The 15,361-nt window shown below is 48.5% G+C and overlaps 4 protein-coding genes and 1 non-coding gene across 5 annotated transcripts; 1 reads left to right on the forward strand and 4 right to left on the reverse strand.

Moving 5' to 3' along the window:
• Window positions 1–148: 148 nt before the first annotated feature.
• Window positions 149–2,935, reverse strand: BC939DRAFT_456476 (uncharacterized protein). The gene is made up of 5 exons (XM_051556334.1): window positions 2,133–2,935; window positions 1,525–2,005; window positions 880–1,410; window positions 565–762; window positions 149–427 (listed from the first exon to the last, which is right to left on the reverse strand). The coding sequence occupies exons 1-5, from the start codon at window positions 2,513–2,515 to the stop codon at window positions 191–193; spliced, it is 1,830 nt and encodes a 609-aa protein (XP_051410625.1). The 5' UTR covers window positions 2,516–2,935; the 3' UTR covers window positions 149–190.
• Window positions 2,936–5,655: 2,720 nt separating this feature from the next.
• BC939DRAFT_t125 lies at window positions 5,656–5,738 on the reverse strand. The gene has a single exon. It is a non-coding gene; the product is annotated as a tRNA-Leu (tRNA).
• A 1,571-nt stretch (window positions 5,739–7,309) lies between these two features.
• Window positions 7,310–9,373, forward strand: BC939DRAFT_456492 (ferredoxin reductase precursor). Its single transcript, XM_051556335.1, has 4 exons — window positions 7,310–7,717; window positions 7,816–8,277; window positions 8,377–8,835; window positions 8,939–9,373. Exons 1-4 carry the CDS (start codon window positions 7,343–7,345, stop codon window positions 9,257–9,259), a joined length of 1,617 nt encoding a protein of 538 aa, XP_051410626.1. The 5' UTR covers window positions 7,310–7,342; the 3' UTR covers window positions 9,260–9,373.
• A 12-nt stretch (window positions 9,374–9,385) lies between these two features.
• On the reverse strand, window positions 9,386–10,935 carry BC939DRAFT_456494 (DHBP synthase RibB-like alpha/beta domain-containing protein). The gene has a single exon (XM_051556336.1). The coding sequence runs from the start codon at window positions 10,835–10,837 to the stop codon at window positions 9,419–9,421; it is 1,419 nt and encodes a 472-aa protein (XP_051410627.1). The 5' UTR covers window positions 10,838–10,935; the 3' UTR covers window positions 9,386–9,418.
• A 50-nt stretch (window positions 10,936–10,985) lies between these two features.
• Window positions 10,986–14,496, reverse strand: BC939DRAFT_456497 (uncharacterized protein). The gene is made up of 2 exons (XM_051556337.1): window positions 14,121–14,496; window positions 10,986–14,023 (listed from the first exon to the last, which is right to left on the reverse strand). Exons 1-2 carry the CDS (start codon window positions 14,366–14,368, stop codon window positions 11,329–11,331), a joined length of 2,943 nt encoding a protein of 980 aa, XP_051410628.1. The 5' UTR covers window positions 14,369–14,496; the 3' UTR covers window positions 10,986–11,328.
• Window positions 14,497–15,361: the final 865 nt, after the last annotated feature.

Consider the following 15,361-nt stretch of genomic DNA (forward strand, 5'->3'; position numbering starts at 1 on the left):
CACAACGCGCACATAACTTATAGGAAAAAATAAAATTAAATAAAGATAAAAACAAAATATAATATAAAAACCTCTCTAACAACGACATACAAACACACGCTACATATTCCATTTTTTTTTTTAAAAAAAAAAAAAAAAAAAAAAAAAACGAGCGTTTAGATGGCGAGCGTTCCCGACTTTTTATTTTGATTTACGGGTCGATACCCATATCCATGCCCAAGCCCAGATCTAGTTCCATATGTGTATTTGGCTTTATCTGAGTACCGAAGGAATAGGACCGTGGCAGAGGCGGTACGTCGCCGCGATCGTGGACGTTGGGAAGGAAAGATACTTGGGGACGATACTCGTACATCCGGTCGAGAACGCGATACCAGATCCATTTCGGGAGATTGTTCATCACTTTGCGGATGAAATTGCTAATCCACGACTGTAATGATACCATCGCAAGAAAAAAAAAGGATAAGAAAAAGAGTGTGTTTAGATTCATGCTTTGAAAGCGACGGGAGCTTTTGTATACATTTATATATATATATATATATATATTCTCATAGGCGTGATACATACTTGCTCGTTGAGGTGTGACATTTGGTAGCTGGTCTCGTACGATTGTTGAGCGAGCGGGTAGCGGTCGTTGCGGTACGCTTCAAAGGCGCGGGAGATATCATTGAGAGAATGGGACGGAGGGAGGTGGTAGAGCAGATCCGATAGTACGGCAGCATCCTGAATTGCGGCCACGGCGCCCAAACCAGCAGACGGGTGCATCTATGCGATAGAAGGATAGGTATCTTAGTATTCTGAGCCATGTGATCCATCTATCCCGATGAATTCTTTTCTTATTCTTCTTCTTCTTTCGGGGACGCATAGGAGGATAATATATACCTTGTGGCACGCTATCGGCAAGAGAAAAGCAAGCAAGCAAACAAGCAGCATGAGACAGAGATAAATGAAATTGAGGAGAGAGGAGGTTAATAACTTACTTCGACAACAACGACAACACGCAGATGAAGAGCAAAACAGGTGCATCTCCTTACCATCTCCGAGCAGAACGACTCGTCCGTAGGACCATGTCTCGAACAACTTTTCCTCAAGCATGACCTTAGAGATCTTTTCCCGATCCGTATGTTTGATCAAATCCGACATGGTCAGTCCAGGGCCGCACGGAATCGGGAACCGTTTGACCTGATCGCACATCGCCCCGACCCTGTGTGGGCCCCACTCTGCTGAGCTATCGGAATTATCTGACTCGTCCCCCTTTGAGGATGTGGACTCTGTTGGAGAGGTGGGACGGGAGGGTACGGGGGTCGAGGTCAAGGATGGGCATGTTGAGGGAGAGGGCGCTGTGAAGGATTCGCCCAGGTGTTCAGTGACCATCCAGCAGATCGAATCGTCCGGCATACTGAAAACGCTCCACTATATCGATAATTGTTGTCAATGATAGATTTTTTTTTTCATGTTAGCAAGGTGGAGGTGTAGAATGGGATTTCTTTCTTCTTAACAATGCAAGGAGAGAGAATGATACATTACAGAGTAAGGCTTATTGTCGCCGATGATGCTTCCGACTTTACAATCCGGCCCGCGGACGTATTTGAATTTGTTCATATCCAGACCTGGACGCGTTTGGCCCACGAGACACGTGGAAGTGAAGACCAAAGGTTCCTTATCCGAGTCTGGAAGCGGGAAGCAGCAGGGGTGCGAAGAAGACGATGGTGATGATGATGAGAATCCTGCTCCTAGAGAGGCTGCGTAGTCGTCTTCGATTTGTTGGTATAGGAGATGGCGTGTGATACTGTAGGCGCCGTCGGCGCCGACGAGGATGTCGCCGTGGAACGTGGATCCGTCTTCGCAGGTGATGGTGATTGGATGCTCCTGTTGCTGCTGATGTGGCGATAGAGATTGAGTGAAGGAGGCGACTCTTTTTCCCATGTGCAATTTTTCGGCCGGTACGTGAGATAATAGGATCTCATAGAGCTTTGGGCGACCGATGACTCTTGTCAAGTAACCATATCTTTAAAAATATATGAAACCGGTTAGTTGCTGTATGAATTTGCTGCGGCGACCATAATGTGCACAAATACACAGAGCAAAGCGAAGACAAAGCAAGAAGCGCCGCCTTTCGTTTCGTTTCAAATTACCTCTTCTGAGTGGATGTGTGGTCAAGGTCCATGATCGGGACCAGTTTCTCGCTCCAGACCATCCCACGGGTGACGGGTCGAGAGCTCTGCTCCATCTCCTTGAACAAGCCCAGCTGCTCAAATAGTGGGAGCACACCTGGTCCGAGCGCCATGGCAGACCCGAGTAGTCGGACGTGTGAGGAGCGCTCGAGCACTGTGTAGGGGATCTGTGCACGTTCGAGGAAGATGGCGAGGGTGAGGCCGCCGATACCGCCGCCGACGATGAGCACGTGGGGTTTCTTAGGAATCGGAGTTGGAGCGGGCGTCGGCGTCCGAGAGGGCGCCCGGCTAAGAGATGGGAGTATGGAAGAAAGGGAGTTTGAGGTCGGGGTGAGTGGAGGCATCGCGTAAAAAAAAAGGTGTGTGTTGAAGGTTGGTTGAGTATGGTATAGGAGGACTGGGATGCGAGGAGGAAAGCAAGAAGAGTGAGGAAGAATAAAGAAAATAAAACGAGAAAAAGAAGAGAGTGTGTGATGAGGAATCAAAGGAAGGGATGTGGTACCGAATATATATGTTGAAGGTATGTCGATATGCCCATGCGGAAGTGCCAAATCTAGCATCCATCTAGAAGCGATCCTCCCATTCACAGAGGGAAAAAGGAAGAAAACTGCTGCCGCGGATTGGTGGGCGAAGTTTCCTGCCACCGCCGGGGATTGGTGCAGCTGCAATCGGGTCAAAGTGAGACCATAACAGGTACAGGGGTAAAATAAAAATTAAAAGCTGCTTTGGTAAACGCCTCTGGACGAGAACAGGGCGAAAAAGAACAAATGTGGATCTGCCGAGAAGTTCCACAGACCCTACCATGTCCGAGAGAACCGTGCCTTGCCTACCTACCTGTTTCGACTCCGTCCATCAAGAGCCCTTTCGTCACGCCATGATCCACACTACCGATCGCAGGACTGGACCCTTGCCCAGGGCCGATTTGCTGCTTGAGGGAGGGGCTGTGGGGAACGAGGGTTAGAGTCAAGGGCACTGTCTGCTTTGTTCCAGATTCACAAACATACAGGCATGCTACACACACAAACACTGGCGGGGACACCACTTGCTGACATGGATGGTTTATGCGATGCCCGTTTTGGTTTGGTCTGGAGGAGCAAACGGGAGAAACTAATACACAAGATGCATAAACTGAACTGCGCATGCCATGTTGATGCAGCCTGCATTTACTTTGATGGCAACGACAACAACGTCGTGATATGGATGGTCGGTGACGAGCAATTAGAGAAAATACTTTCCGGACAAGGGCTCTCTGAAATCAGTTCAGAGGATTATGATCACGGTCGAGGGCTCCTTGGGCACTCGATCGTATTGTCTCATCTTTATCTATGACGCTATAAAGGAATCGGAGGAGGTGCATAGATTCCGAAGTAATAAGTGGATGGCCATTCAGACCAATACGATCCACAGAAGGTTACTCTCATGCAAAGAGCATACAACTGGTGCATCTCTCAGACTTCCTAGTTTGTTTCTTGTTCGTCCTCCATTTGTACCAACCACGATGTGGGGAGGAAGGAGAGGGACTAGAGCGCTCAACAGTTATAGGAAACACGCTCACAGGTCCATGCGGTTTATCCCAAGGACATGGACTGTATCAACACACCTAAACCACAGAACACAGAGCTTCATGGTAACTAAGAGACTGGAGGCCTTTTTTTTTTTTTTTTTTTTTTTTTTTTCATCTGAAAAGCTCAGTCATATATACCGGTAGAGAACCTATCGCTGTGAGCAAAGGATATTACTTTCACGCGTTTCAAGCAGGCTTCACTTCTGAAGCGTATAAAACTCTGTCCATATTTGGGATGTGTCATACGGTACTCAATCTTTGCATTATGAGAAAGTGGATTGTCGTATCCGATTATTCAGATTCATCGGCACGATGTCCATAGGCATAAAGAATCTTGGCGAGCCTGCTGGAGCAGGAGATAACGTACAGATGCCGCGAGTATCCGGGACGACAAGCTAGGAAATGAAGAAGAAAAGGAAATCGCTGAAGGGAACAAAACCACCGTCTATAACAGGGGGTGGTATCACACTATGCATCGCCAGGTTCGCAGTGCAGAGGGCATAACCGTTATTCGACTATTCAGAACGAAAATAACGACATTAAGAAACGTTTAATCCGGCTTTCCTACTTTTGAAAACAGCGCTCGTTATTCGGCAACTTACTTACAGGATAGAATCCCTTCGTACGAATATCAAACAACACCAAGGAGTCAACGTATCCGAGGGTGTTACCAGAATGCGTGGTCTAGGAGTCACCATACTACCGCACAATGCGAGAACGCATACGGCAGTGAATCGATTCAGCAATGTAAAACCTGGTACGAAAGAGCATACAGGGTCAATCTATGCGATAGAGATCAGCCTGTTGGCACTTTCTGTAACAAAGGGTCGGGAAGTTGATTATTATCGGTAGAAGCAAGGGAATAGGCTTGATGTCGGGTGCGAAATAGATGGGTATCTTTGAAGTTGCTCTCAAAAAATAAGACCAGTGTGAACAAACCAACATATGTTGACGCCTGTTTTCAACAACATGCTGAAGGCTATCGACGTTGTAGGATATTCTATATTTAAAAGCTAGGATTGAGACTAACATAACTCGTCTCCTACACCTCGCCGGAGATCACTTTTCATATTCGTTTCACGCGTAATGTTTAAAGGTTAAAGTGAGAATCACCCATAACGGGTTTTACAGTATAGACGGAAGGAGTTTGGAAGTTGTATCGCGAATGACACTATCTCAAGTGCAATCAATAAGTACCATTATTCCCACTGTAATCATGGATGGTTGGTTAATTGCTTTGCTCGCAAGACTCTTCACTTCTTATTTTCATTTTTTTTCGACAAGCACCGCCAGCACCACCACTACCAATAGCACTAATATCTTTGACTGATCGCAAACATTCCAGGAACATCCGCTTCTGATGTCTTGGTGGCCCCTTCACCGGCAGTTGCTTCTTATTTGAGGTCCTTTGCACACACACGAAAAACTAACCACTCAATTATAAGTTCCAGGTCCCATATTTGAGAAAAAGCCAGATCAACTGAGCAAAAAAGAACCCGGCTTGCCTGTCTTATTTGACAACCTATTCGGAAATCCATTCGCCACGTTGAGCATGCAAGTCATTTCCTACAGGAAATCCATGGCCTAATTAATATCTTTCCTGTATTTGCATGGCGCCTACTACATGAGAGGACCTGTTTCTTACTCTGGGGTTGTCAAACAGAATACCTTAACCCAAAAAAGAATCTATTTGACAACCCGGGTTGACAGTCTTATTTAACAACCTCTGCAGGAAGTCCATGCAAAACACTGGGTGCATTTGCTGGAGATAAAGACAACCTGAGCGTAAACAAGCACACCCTCTCGTGAACCAGCTGCCGATTTTCAGAACATGCGAGTTACATGGATTTCCGCATGGGTTGTCAAAAGAACGATGGGCACCATTGACAGCCCCAAAAAATTGTCAGGAAAGCAAAATAGTGAAGAGAGTGGGATTTGAACCCACGCCTACGAATAGACCGCGGCCTTAACGCGGCGCCTTAGACCAACTCGGCCATCTCTCCAATGAATTGCTTCATATTTACTTTGGTCAATAGAGCTTGATATGTCGCATATAATCAATTATCCCTAATTGCACATATCTCTAAATGACTTACCCCTTAACTTATTAATTTCACAGCGATAGTAGATCTTTGCTACCCGGAGGACGCAACGGTGATTGGGGACACCAACGTAGTGTTGGTGATTTCTCTGATTTGAAAGGGAGACGGTTACTTGCAGCGGAGATCCAGGAAGGTAGACGGACCGCGGATTATAGGGTGCTACAGCGTTGTTTGAGGCGAGAGAAGTTGGACATAATGGAGGGGTTATTCGGTTTAAAAACAACTTTATTAACATTGGATCTGGATTAGGAGACGTGTATCGCGCAACAGGTCACGCAGGAGTTAGGTTAGGCTAGCTATGCGACATGGGTTATGAATTTGACGCCTCAAGCCAACATAGTTGGTAGGGGATGCGGCTCTGCCGTGCATGGAAGGCATCTATGGCTTCAAGGCCTTTGCGGACCATGCGTCGCGTGCTCATGGGGATTTATAGATCTTTGCTAGTTAGTATAGATTCGCAGAGTCAATTGACTCGAGAGACAAGTTGCTATAAAAAGATAACCTCTCCCATAATTTTACGCTCTCCTTCTCTGCACGACTGCCTCTCAACCACTGTTTTTGTCTGAGCTGCGCCCAAACCCAACCATCCAACCGGCTCCCGGACGGCTCTCCATCTCATCTCTATATCATTCACGCCCTCCATCTACATCTACACTTGAGGACTAGTCAGCGCGGCGCCGATCCGGGGCCCACTTCTGTATATAAACGCGAAGGATATCATGAATAATAAAGCGGCTCCGAACACCCAGAGAAAAATCTAGTAGGTACCCTTTGCGACTTTACTGAAGTCTATTCCACTTGCCCTCCTTTTCCCCTCCACTCCGATCCCTATCTGCCTATCTAGCTACCTTACACCCCCCGCCTATCCACCTTGCCCTCCCTTGCATTTACCTTACCCCCCCTTGCCTTCCTCTACAAGCCTACCCTATCTTACCCCGACCCCGATTTCCCGTAACACATTTGAAATTGATCTAGATCGTATATATCTCCATAATAAACGATCAATTTTGACTTGTTTGCCAATTTTTTTTGTTTTTTTGTTTTTGTGGCGAAACGGGGGCTACCCTGACCAGTAGTGGTTTCGTTGGATCCTCTAGGAGATAATGACACGTATTGGATGCGAAAGAGATCGAGGAACGAGTGGACAAGCGAATGCTGCAAAGTTGCCAGCAGCAGGTGGAGCTCGGCATGCCTGTCAACTGGCGATTGTGGATCGGCTCTACATTGGTGGAAAGGACGACTGTAGTAGATCATTGCTAGTTAGGCCTGATAGATTCGCAGGGTCAATCGACTCGAGAGACAAATTGTTATAGAAAAAAAAGAGACGATTGCAATATCAAAGGCGATCTGGTCGTACAGCAATAAAATTGGAGGGATGAATACAATGCATTGTTTGCGCCACATGCAATTGGTGGCGTAAAAGAATTATTATTTCTGGGTCGGTACCTGGCTGCGCTTCTCTGCAATCGAATCAGCACACTCCACCTTCTCACCAACACCTGAGAATGATTCGCCTTTCATTGCTCACCCAGCGACAGTGCCAGGCACAAGGACGGCGTTACCCGATCTCACCTGCTCGTTCGATCACTGTCTTCACTCCCATTCATTCCCTCCAAAGTGCTCGTGCGTTCTCCACTTCATGGCGCTCATTCATTCCCGAGAGCAGCAATACCAGCGATGGCGCTTCTTCCTCCACAGAGACTGTTAGAGCATCGAGGTCACTTCGAGTCGCTGTCATCGGCAGTGGTCCAGGGGGGTTCTACACTGCACACAGGATCTTGAAGAATGTTTCTCAAGCGTCAATTGATATGTTTGAAGCACTGCCTGTCCCTCACGGTCTAGTGCGCTTTGGTGTTGCGCCCGATCATCCTGAAGTGAAAGTAAGAAATCCGCACCACTTTGTTATTCCGTTCGATCTCGATGTGCGCAGCTCGCCTTGTTAACAACAGTCGTTTTATTTATATATTTATTTTAATAGAACGTGATGCATACCTTCGACGAGGTCGCGCAGAACCCCAACTTTACATTCATTGGCAACACCTCGGTCGGGACTTTTATCGCACCTGGATCCAAGAAGGCGGATCTCGAAATTTCCGATCTGCGGCCACATTACGATGCTATCATCCTGGCCTATGGTGCGCACGAAGACCGCCTGTTGGGCATTCCCAACGAGCAGTCTTTGAAGGGTGTGATGGCTGCGCGATCGTTCGTGGGGTTCTATAACGGATTACCGAGTGAGCAGGATCTAGAGATTGATCTCAGCCTAGCTGAGACCGCGGTGGTGATCGGACAGGGCAATGTTGCGCTGGATGTGGCGAGGATTCTTTTGACACCGCTGGATGAGCTGAAGAAGACGGATTTGACAGAGAAGATGATCAGGATTCTGGAGAAGAGTCGAGTCAAGCACGTCCATGTCATTGGCCGTCGTGGGCCATTGGAGGTAAGGGGAGCAGGAACACATATGCTTGGCGCGATCTAAACGTTGCTGTGTAAATCTGCGGTATGTTGATCAGCTTGTTATATATATATATCGAAATAGGTTGCTTTCACGGCCAAGGAGCTGAGGGAGATGCTTCATTTGCCCAACACGACCTTCCACATGGACGCCGATCTATTGGCCTCTGAGATGGAGCGTGCGGGCAAGTCGCTGGACCGCCCCCGGAAGCGTCTGATGGGGCTTCTAGAAAAGGGAATTAAGGAATCAAAGCCCGATCAACCTAAATCGTGGTCCCTCATGTTCCTGCGCAGTCCTCTTGGATTCCAGGGCGATAGTACGCATGACCAGCTGAAGGCCATTGAGTTAGGCATAAATCATCTGGAAGGCGAGGATCACAGCCGAAAGGCTGTCGCTACAGGACAGAAGGAAACCTTGGAATGCGGACTGGCCTTTAGGAGTATCGGCTACAAGAGCGTGGGGATCCAGGGTATCCCTTTTGATGAGCGCAGGGGTATTGTACCAAACATGGACGGCAAAGTGATGGATGCGGACCGGAATATGGTAAGGGTCTATATCTAAGAGCTCGTGTGGTACTGATCCCACGACTTTTTGTTTGCTGCTTGAATCTCTAATCGTACGACTCCTATGATGTGTACCCCGTTAGGTCCCTGGGCTATATGCCGCGGGTTGGCTGAAGCGCGGCCCTATTGGTGTGATCGCATCGACTATGGCGGATGCCTACCAAACTGGAGATACTATCATCGCGGACTGGAGGAGCGGTCAGCCCATGTTGAACAGTGAAGAGTCGGCTTCAAAGGAAGGAGGCGAGCCTGTGCTGGAGCTCCTTCGCTCAAAGGGCCATAAGACCGTCTCGTATGAGGACTGGAAGAAGATCGAACAAAAAGAGTTTGAGCTCGGTGCCAAGGTCGGCAAACCAAGAGAGAAGTTCTTGACTACGGAGGAGATGCTCAAAGCGATGGACTAGACGACATTTTTATTTTATTTTTGGATACTTATTTAGCAGCCTTGCAGACAAATCAACCATAGAAGCATAGATTCATAGATTCATAATAAAGACCATCCTCATATATAAAATCGGAGTAGTAGCGACTTTGAATTTTTGATTTTTTTTATATCACAGAAATTACAAGAATACTGTAGGTCCTGAATAGATTGTTCTAGATGCAGCCTTGCGCAGCCGGTTCATGACTGCAAGGCCTTCTTCTACTTCGCTGATGCCCTCAACAAAGATACAGTCGACGTGTTGTCCATCCAGGAAACGGAGTCCTCTGAAGAGTTCACGGGCAACATCATCTGGCCTGGATCCTTGACCCAACGGAAACTCGATTACACTGTCGTCCAAAGAGGTGCTACTCTGAGCTGGTGAACTCTCGCCGTTGCCGCTTTTACTGATAGTACTTGGTGGAGCCGAAGTGAACGAGGTGCGGAGAATACCGAAACGCTTCTTGCCCTCTTGCTTCAGTCTTTCGATCTCCTTCATAATAAGGGCGTACTGTCCCGTGCTAGACCCTGATCCCGACTCTGATCCTGATCCTGCTCCACTCGCTGCTTCCTCGGGCTTGATATACTCCACAAGGACGACCTCTGCCTCGGGTGAATAATGCCTATACTTCATTCCTGGCGTTGTAGGTGCCTGTTCCATAGCCGCATCTGTAAAATGTTTCTGATAGACTTGAATCTGTTCCATGCCCTTGACCTGACGAATTTGCTCAAATGTTACACCGCCGGGTCTCAAGATTGCCGGAGGAACCCTCAATCCATCCACAACCGTCGACTCGATTCCAAAGCTGCACTGACCACCGTCAATGACCATGGGTATTTTGCCCTTGAGATCGTCCATCACATGCGAGGCCAAAGTGGGCGAAGGCTTTCCTGAAGAGTTGGCTGAGGGTGCTGCCAGGGGACGATCGCAGGCTGTGATCAACGCACGAGTGATTGGGTGGGACGGAAACCGGACCGCGACCGTGGCCTGCCCACATGTGATTTCATTCGGGATCAAGTTCGATCGAGGGAATAGTAGAGTCAAGGGTCCTGGCCAGTAGGTGCGAATCAGATCCGAGTAGACGGCTGGAATCTCGTTGTCCTTGAGCATGGATCGAAGCATCTTTAGGGATGAGACATGGACGATCAAAGGATTGTCCTGCGGCCGGTTCTTCGCCTTGAAAATGCGCTGTGCGGCGGCAGAGTCGAGGGCGTTGGAAGCGAGGCCGTAGACGGTCTCAGTGGGCATACCTACGACTTGGCCATCTCTAAGGATTTTTGCAGCCTGTTCGAGGACGTGGCGTGTGTGGGGCTGAGAGATGTCTGGGGTGGGGTCTTCGAGGTCTGAGGAAGGGTAGGAGATGGTTGCGGAGTCAACGGTCTCGAGGATGGTATTGAAAGCTGGGCTAGCTGGGACAGCTGCGGTGGCAGTAGCAGCAGCAGCTTGGTCCTGCAGAGAACTGGTGGCGGGTGACGCAGAATATGCCATGGTAGAAGAGGAGAGAGATCGTGTTAGGCGGTGGATTGGAAGAGACAGCCGAGCGACTGTTCGACTGAGCATGCACGCTGGTTTTCAGGCGGAAACGTGGACGAAAATAGCGAAAGAGTGGAAGGGAGAAGAAGGAATGTCGTCTTTGACAATGAAGGAATGGCAAGGAGTGAAGAAGCAAAAAAAAAAAAAAGTGCTGGAGCTCAGCCACCAATTGACAACACAAATGACGCGTTTTTGCTGCGCCCTGAAGGATGCCCAGAATTTTATTCCTCGGAACCAAGGCTCCACCCTGACCCTTCCCCCACCTCCACCTTCAGGAGCGTATATCCCTGCACAAACATTTTGCGTAGCTTCCTCCCATCCTCATTTTACCCACCTTCATCTACAGGAGCGAATTTTCGTATATGTTTCTGTGCAAACATTTTGGGGACAAAGGTAGCTTGTCGCGTTCGCTCCAATCAGCCCTTTGAATGTCACCCTTACCGTTCACCGCTCTATTCGTCTTATCTCACCCTGTTAACCCACCTTTTTTTTTGCCGACAATGGGACCGTTATGTAATTTAATAGATTTTAACTTCGTTCACGTCGAACGCATGCAGCATACCGCCGTCATTTGCTGGGATCCTATCCACGATCTCCTCGGGCACAACAAATCCACGCTGCTCAATTTCCTTCAGCCATGACCTCGCAACATTCATCGTCAAGGTGACCCTGGTCCATAGCGGACCAAAGTCCGCTATAAAGCTCGCCAGCTCGCTTTTCTGCTCTGTCGCCTGCCACAACTTGTCCACCATGATCGTAAAGTGCTTCAGAGTTGTCCCGGACCGCCGCAGAATCAGCCGCAAATCGTACAGCATGTCGACGGTAAGGGAGGAGCCCGTGATTTCGACGTGCTTCAGTTTCATGGCTCCCCCCGAGAACGCCAAGTCGAAGAGTCGCCTTAGATTGTCACCGTCCAGTCTAAGTTTTGTCAGTCGGTTGCCGTAAACCCTCATCACTAGGTCCAAGGCATCGGGAGGTACGTTCAAGGACATCAGCTCCAGCTCCACAGAGTTCTCGTCGTGCAGGTCTTGTATCGAAAGCCTGTTGCCCTTCGAATACAGCTTGAGTGTCCGTAGCTTGTGAGAATCGTGATCGACGAGTGCCTCCTTGACGGTGATGTGTGTCCGCAAAAAGGCCTCGACTTCGCAATTGAGCACCAATTTAGTCAACTCTGGGTTTCTAGATATGATTCCTCTGATGAGCTGAGGATTCATCTTAGCTTTCAGTTGAAGATGGCTCGCACGAAGGTGAAGCGCCTGGAGGACTCGCGTTTCCTGCAGAAGGGAACTATTCATGTTCGAAATGACGAGGTCCATGGCCGCGGGTAGACCGCCGTCAAAGTGCGCTAGAAGGGCATCCGAAATACCAGACTCCAGTGTGAGATGTTCCAGAGTGCAAGAATCGTAGTTGATGCCCTTGATGGCAGCATACGGAGCGTCTAGCTCAGTGCAACCAATACGTAAGTCTTTCAAGTGAGGACACGCTTCGATAAATGCCAACACCCTGGCACTTTCTTTTTTCCATTCCACCCGATCTGTCGTCTTGAAGGTCCGGAGGTTGCATTTCTTGATGGATATACTGGCACGAGAGAAGAATCCTGTAAAGTCGCTCAGAATAAATTCCTGGAGCTTTGAGTTCGCGATCATCTGCCAGAGTGGGTCCGCCCTCTTGTTTCGACGCAGAATATCAGTCGACGCACCGCTCGTTGAAGTGCATGCCAGTTCCAATCTTATGATGGTAGATTTTTGGATGGCGTTCTGAAGGGCTTTTAGGTCGTTTGTAGACACATCCCACTTGAAGCGGATCTTGAGCTCCTGAATAAACCTGGCGTGCTCCATAAATTTGTAGAACTGAGACGCCGCCGTGTTGGTGGACAGCTCGACTACAACGCGAGAAAGAGATTCTCGGAAAGTACCCTGGTGGATGGCGACACTCTCTTTCAGCTCCTGGATGGCAGTGATGCCGATTACCTCCCTGTAGTGATCCAAGCAGACCCATCTGAAGTGCCCATCGCTCGTCACGATCCTGTATAGATTTCCTAGTGCCTTGTGAGGATCCTTGTGAGGGTCCTTGTGTTTGAGATACGACTCCAGTTTCCCCAAATCCACGCCTTCTAATGTACCCAACCTGTCACATTTGCTGCGTAGTGCTATTCGTCTTGTAGGTGCTGATTGTTGTGAAGTGGATGGTAGGTACATTAGGTACTCGATGGCACTGTTGATGCTGGGCTCTAGCATGCGCAGTGGGGTGTCGTTGACCATGCTGTTCTTGTTGGATTGCCTTGCGATGTTTGCGGGTACCAAGGCTTGGACGGTGAATCCATTAGCCGAGGTGCCGTACTTGAGCATTTGCAGAAGACTCAAGATATGGGAGCCGTATTGCTGAAAGAATTGTAGAGGACTCTCAATATCGTATCCGCCATGCTTTGCCGTATGGATATGATGCGGGATATTGCTGCCTTGGCTCGATTGGGTGTGGCCCCCGCACTCACATAAGAAATAGAGTCGGAAATCTTCCTGAGATAGATCGTCGGCCTTCCACTCGAGACCCTCCTTGGGCAGGACGATGAACAATCGAGGTGTGGTGCGCGTGTCATAGTCGTTGAAAAGAATTGTATGCACTTTGTTCTGAATTACTGCCAGCCTCTCCATGACTTCCTGCTGTATTCCAAACATGGACTGCTGTAGCTCCCGCATCTGCCGCTGCAGTTCTTGATGATTGGACATCTCTGCTTCCAGTTTGGAAAATTGTTCGTCAAAGTAATTTCGGGAAATGTCGGCCTGTCGAGTTTCACCGTCGCAAGTGGACCAAACAAAGGATTCGTAAAGGATGAGGGCCGTCCGCAGCTGAATTTTGCCTTCGGCGGACAGATACTCCACTGGCATCAGAGAAAAACGGTGCTCTGCTTTCCGTTGAACAGCGGAAATCTGTCCAGTGGTTTCCAATTGTGTAGGGGAGCTATATCCTTCGTAATGATCACCTAGTCGCTGGACAGAGGGAATTTGTCCCATGACCTCTGGCTGGGAGAAGGCGTACGGGTCACCATAAGAACTATTGGAATATATAGAGACGGATCGCTGGTCGTCGTTGAACGAAGAGATGGCGCGTGAATGTGATAGCGATGAGCTTGAGGCGAAAGAGAGAGTGGAGAAACGGTTTTCAATGACCTGGATGACAGTGTTCTCTTGATATTCGATACGGAGGGGCTGTAGCCTGGCATGAATTATCGGACAACGGTTAACAGCGGCTAGAAAACGTGTGTGCATTTTTGAGGGTAAAATATATGTACCGATTCGTCTTATCCACCTACCTGTTGCCGTTGTCGTCAATCATGAAGCTGACTATACGTCTCCCGCAGTGGAGACAAGAGGCGTTCGGAATGACATCCTTGATGTCGCTCCACATGACGAAAGACCTTCCCCTCGTCGCGGCGTTTCCAGCAACTGCGCGTATTTCGAATGTCTTGGAGTTGACCTGGAACGTCTGGTAGTCATAGCGCTGGAAAGTTGGTTTTTTGAGGGGATTAGGGAGTGCAGCAAGCTGGCGTGAAGTCGGCATGCCGGTGCGAGGGGGTGCAGTAAGAGAATATGCGGAGAGAGGGGGATGGTAAAGGATGCAGACGTGGAGGCGCCGGAGGAGGAGGAAGTTGATAAAAAGATACGACGGACAAAGGTAAGGGAAAAGAGATGGAAACAGTGGATTCCCCATCTCGTTTTCTAATAGACTGGAGGTGCTCTTTTTGTTTTTGTTTTGAATGAGTGTTTGTGTAACCACGTAGCCAGAGCAGACTCTGTAAAAACCTTCGCCCTCTGCACCCACCAACTCACTAAATCACAAAAGGACATTCTTCATCACACCCTGGTTCCTCATGAACCATTTTCAGGCACAAGAGTAGACGACAAGAGCCCATGGACACTGATTGGCGCGTCAGATTAAGCACTATGTCATTTCCCTGCACCGTGCGTGCCTGATGTTCTGTGTAATGGAGGACATCATGATCTCTGCAGTAATTACTGACAAGCTGTCTTCACAACATATCGATAGCCATGGACGCAAGCAACCATGTGTGCAGACTATGAATGCAAGCAAGCTCCATGCAGTCATAGGTACTGCCATAGTTTGCAGAGACAAGACCTTTGTTCTGAACTGGAGTCTAGTGTTCCTTCCTCCGTCGGGACCAGTAAAACTATGGCCATATTTTGTTGTTCATTCTTGATACTCATAATGCATTGTGAAGCTGACTGGAAGTTCTGCACCAAATTCTGTACGGGAGCATGGTGGAGCTATCCTGAGGAGCTCTGACATTCTTATTTGTACCTCTGTAAGGGTTGAGGGATCAGGAATCTGCAGGTTCGAGTGAGGGCGAGTCATTAGGGATGATTGATAGCCGATGTTGCCTAATAGCAAGATGAATAAATGCGGCGTTAAACTGAGCAACACTCTGAGCATCGCAACAGGTGGTCCGACCTATTAGTTTATTGCAGTCGCAAAAACAGGGAACAAAACAGTGAAGCGTTTAAAATTTTTGGAGGAAGGGATACCCTGCTGTTG

This window comes from Gamsiella multidivaricata (assembly GCF_025024155.1).
Source record: "Gamsiella multidivaricata strain RSA 2152 chromosome Unknown BC939scaffold_47, whole genome shotgun sequence".
Classification (NCBI taxonomy): domain Eukaryota; kingdom Fungi; phylum Mortierellomycota; class Mortierellomycetes; order Mortierellales; family Mortierellaceae; genus Gamsiella; species Gamsiella multidivaricata.

Bases quoted from the DNA above. Each gene is read 5' to 3' on its own strand.
- BC939DRAFT_456476 (XM_051556334.1), bottom strand. From the start codon at position 2,515: ATGCCTCCACTCACCCCGACCTCAAACTCCCTTTCTTCCATACTCCCA. The intron at 1,411-1,524 runs GTAATGTATCAT...TTATCGATATAG, and splicing joins GCGACAATAAGCCTTACTCT to TGGAGCGTTTTCAGTATGCC. The intron at 428-564 runs GTATGTATCACG...GTATCATTACAG, and splicing joins TGTCACACCTCAACGAGCAA to TCGTGGATTAGCAATTTCAT.
- BC939DRAFT_456492 (XM_051556335.1), top strand. From the start codon at position 7,343: ATGATTCGCCTTTCATTGCTCACCCAGCGACAGTGCCAGGCACAAGGA. The intron at 7,718-7,815 runs GTAAGAAATCCG...TTATTTTAATAG, and splicing joins CCGATCATCCTGAAGTGAAA to AACGTGATGCATACCTTCGA. The intron at 8,836-8,938 runs GTAAGGGTCTAT...GTACCCCGTTAG, and splicing joins TGGATGCGGACCGGAATATG to GTCCCTGGGCTATATGCCGC.
- BC939DRAFT_456494 (XM_051556336.1), bottom strand. From the start codon at position 10,837: ATGCTCAGTCGAACAGTCGCTCGGCTGTCTCTTCCAATCCACCGCCTA.
- BC939DRAFT_456497 (XM_051556337.1), bottom strand. From the start codon at position 14,368: ATGCCGACTTCACGCCAGCTTGCTGCACTCCCTAATCCCCTCAAAAAA. The intron at 14,024-14,120 runs GTAGGTGGATAA...AATTCATGCCAG, and splicing joins ATTGACGACAACGGCAACAG to GCTACAGCCCCTCCGTATCG.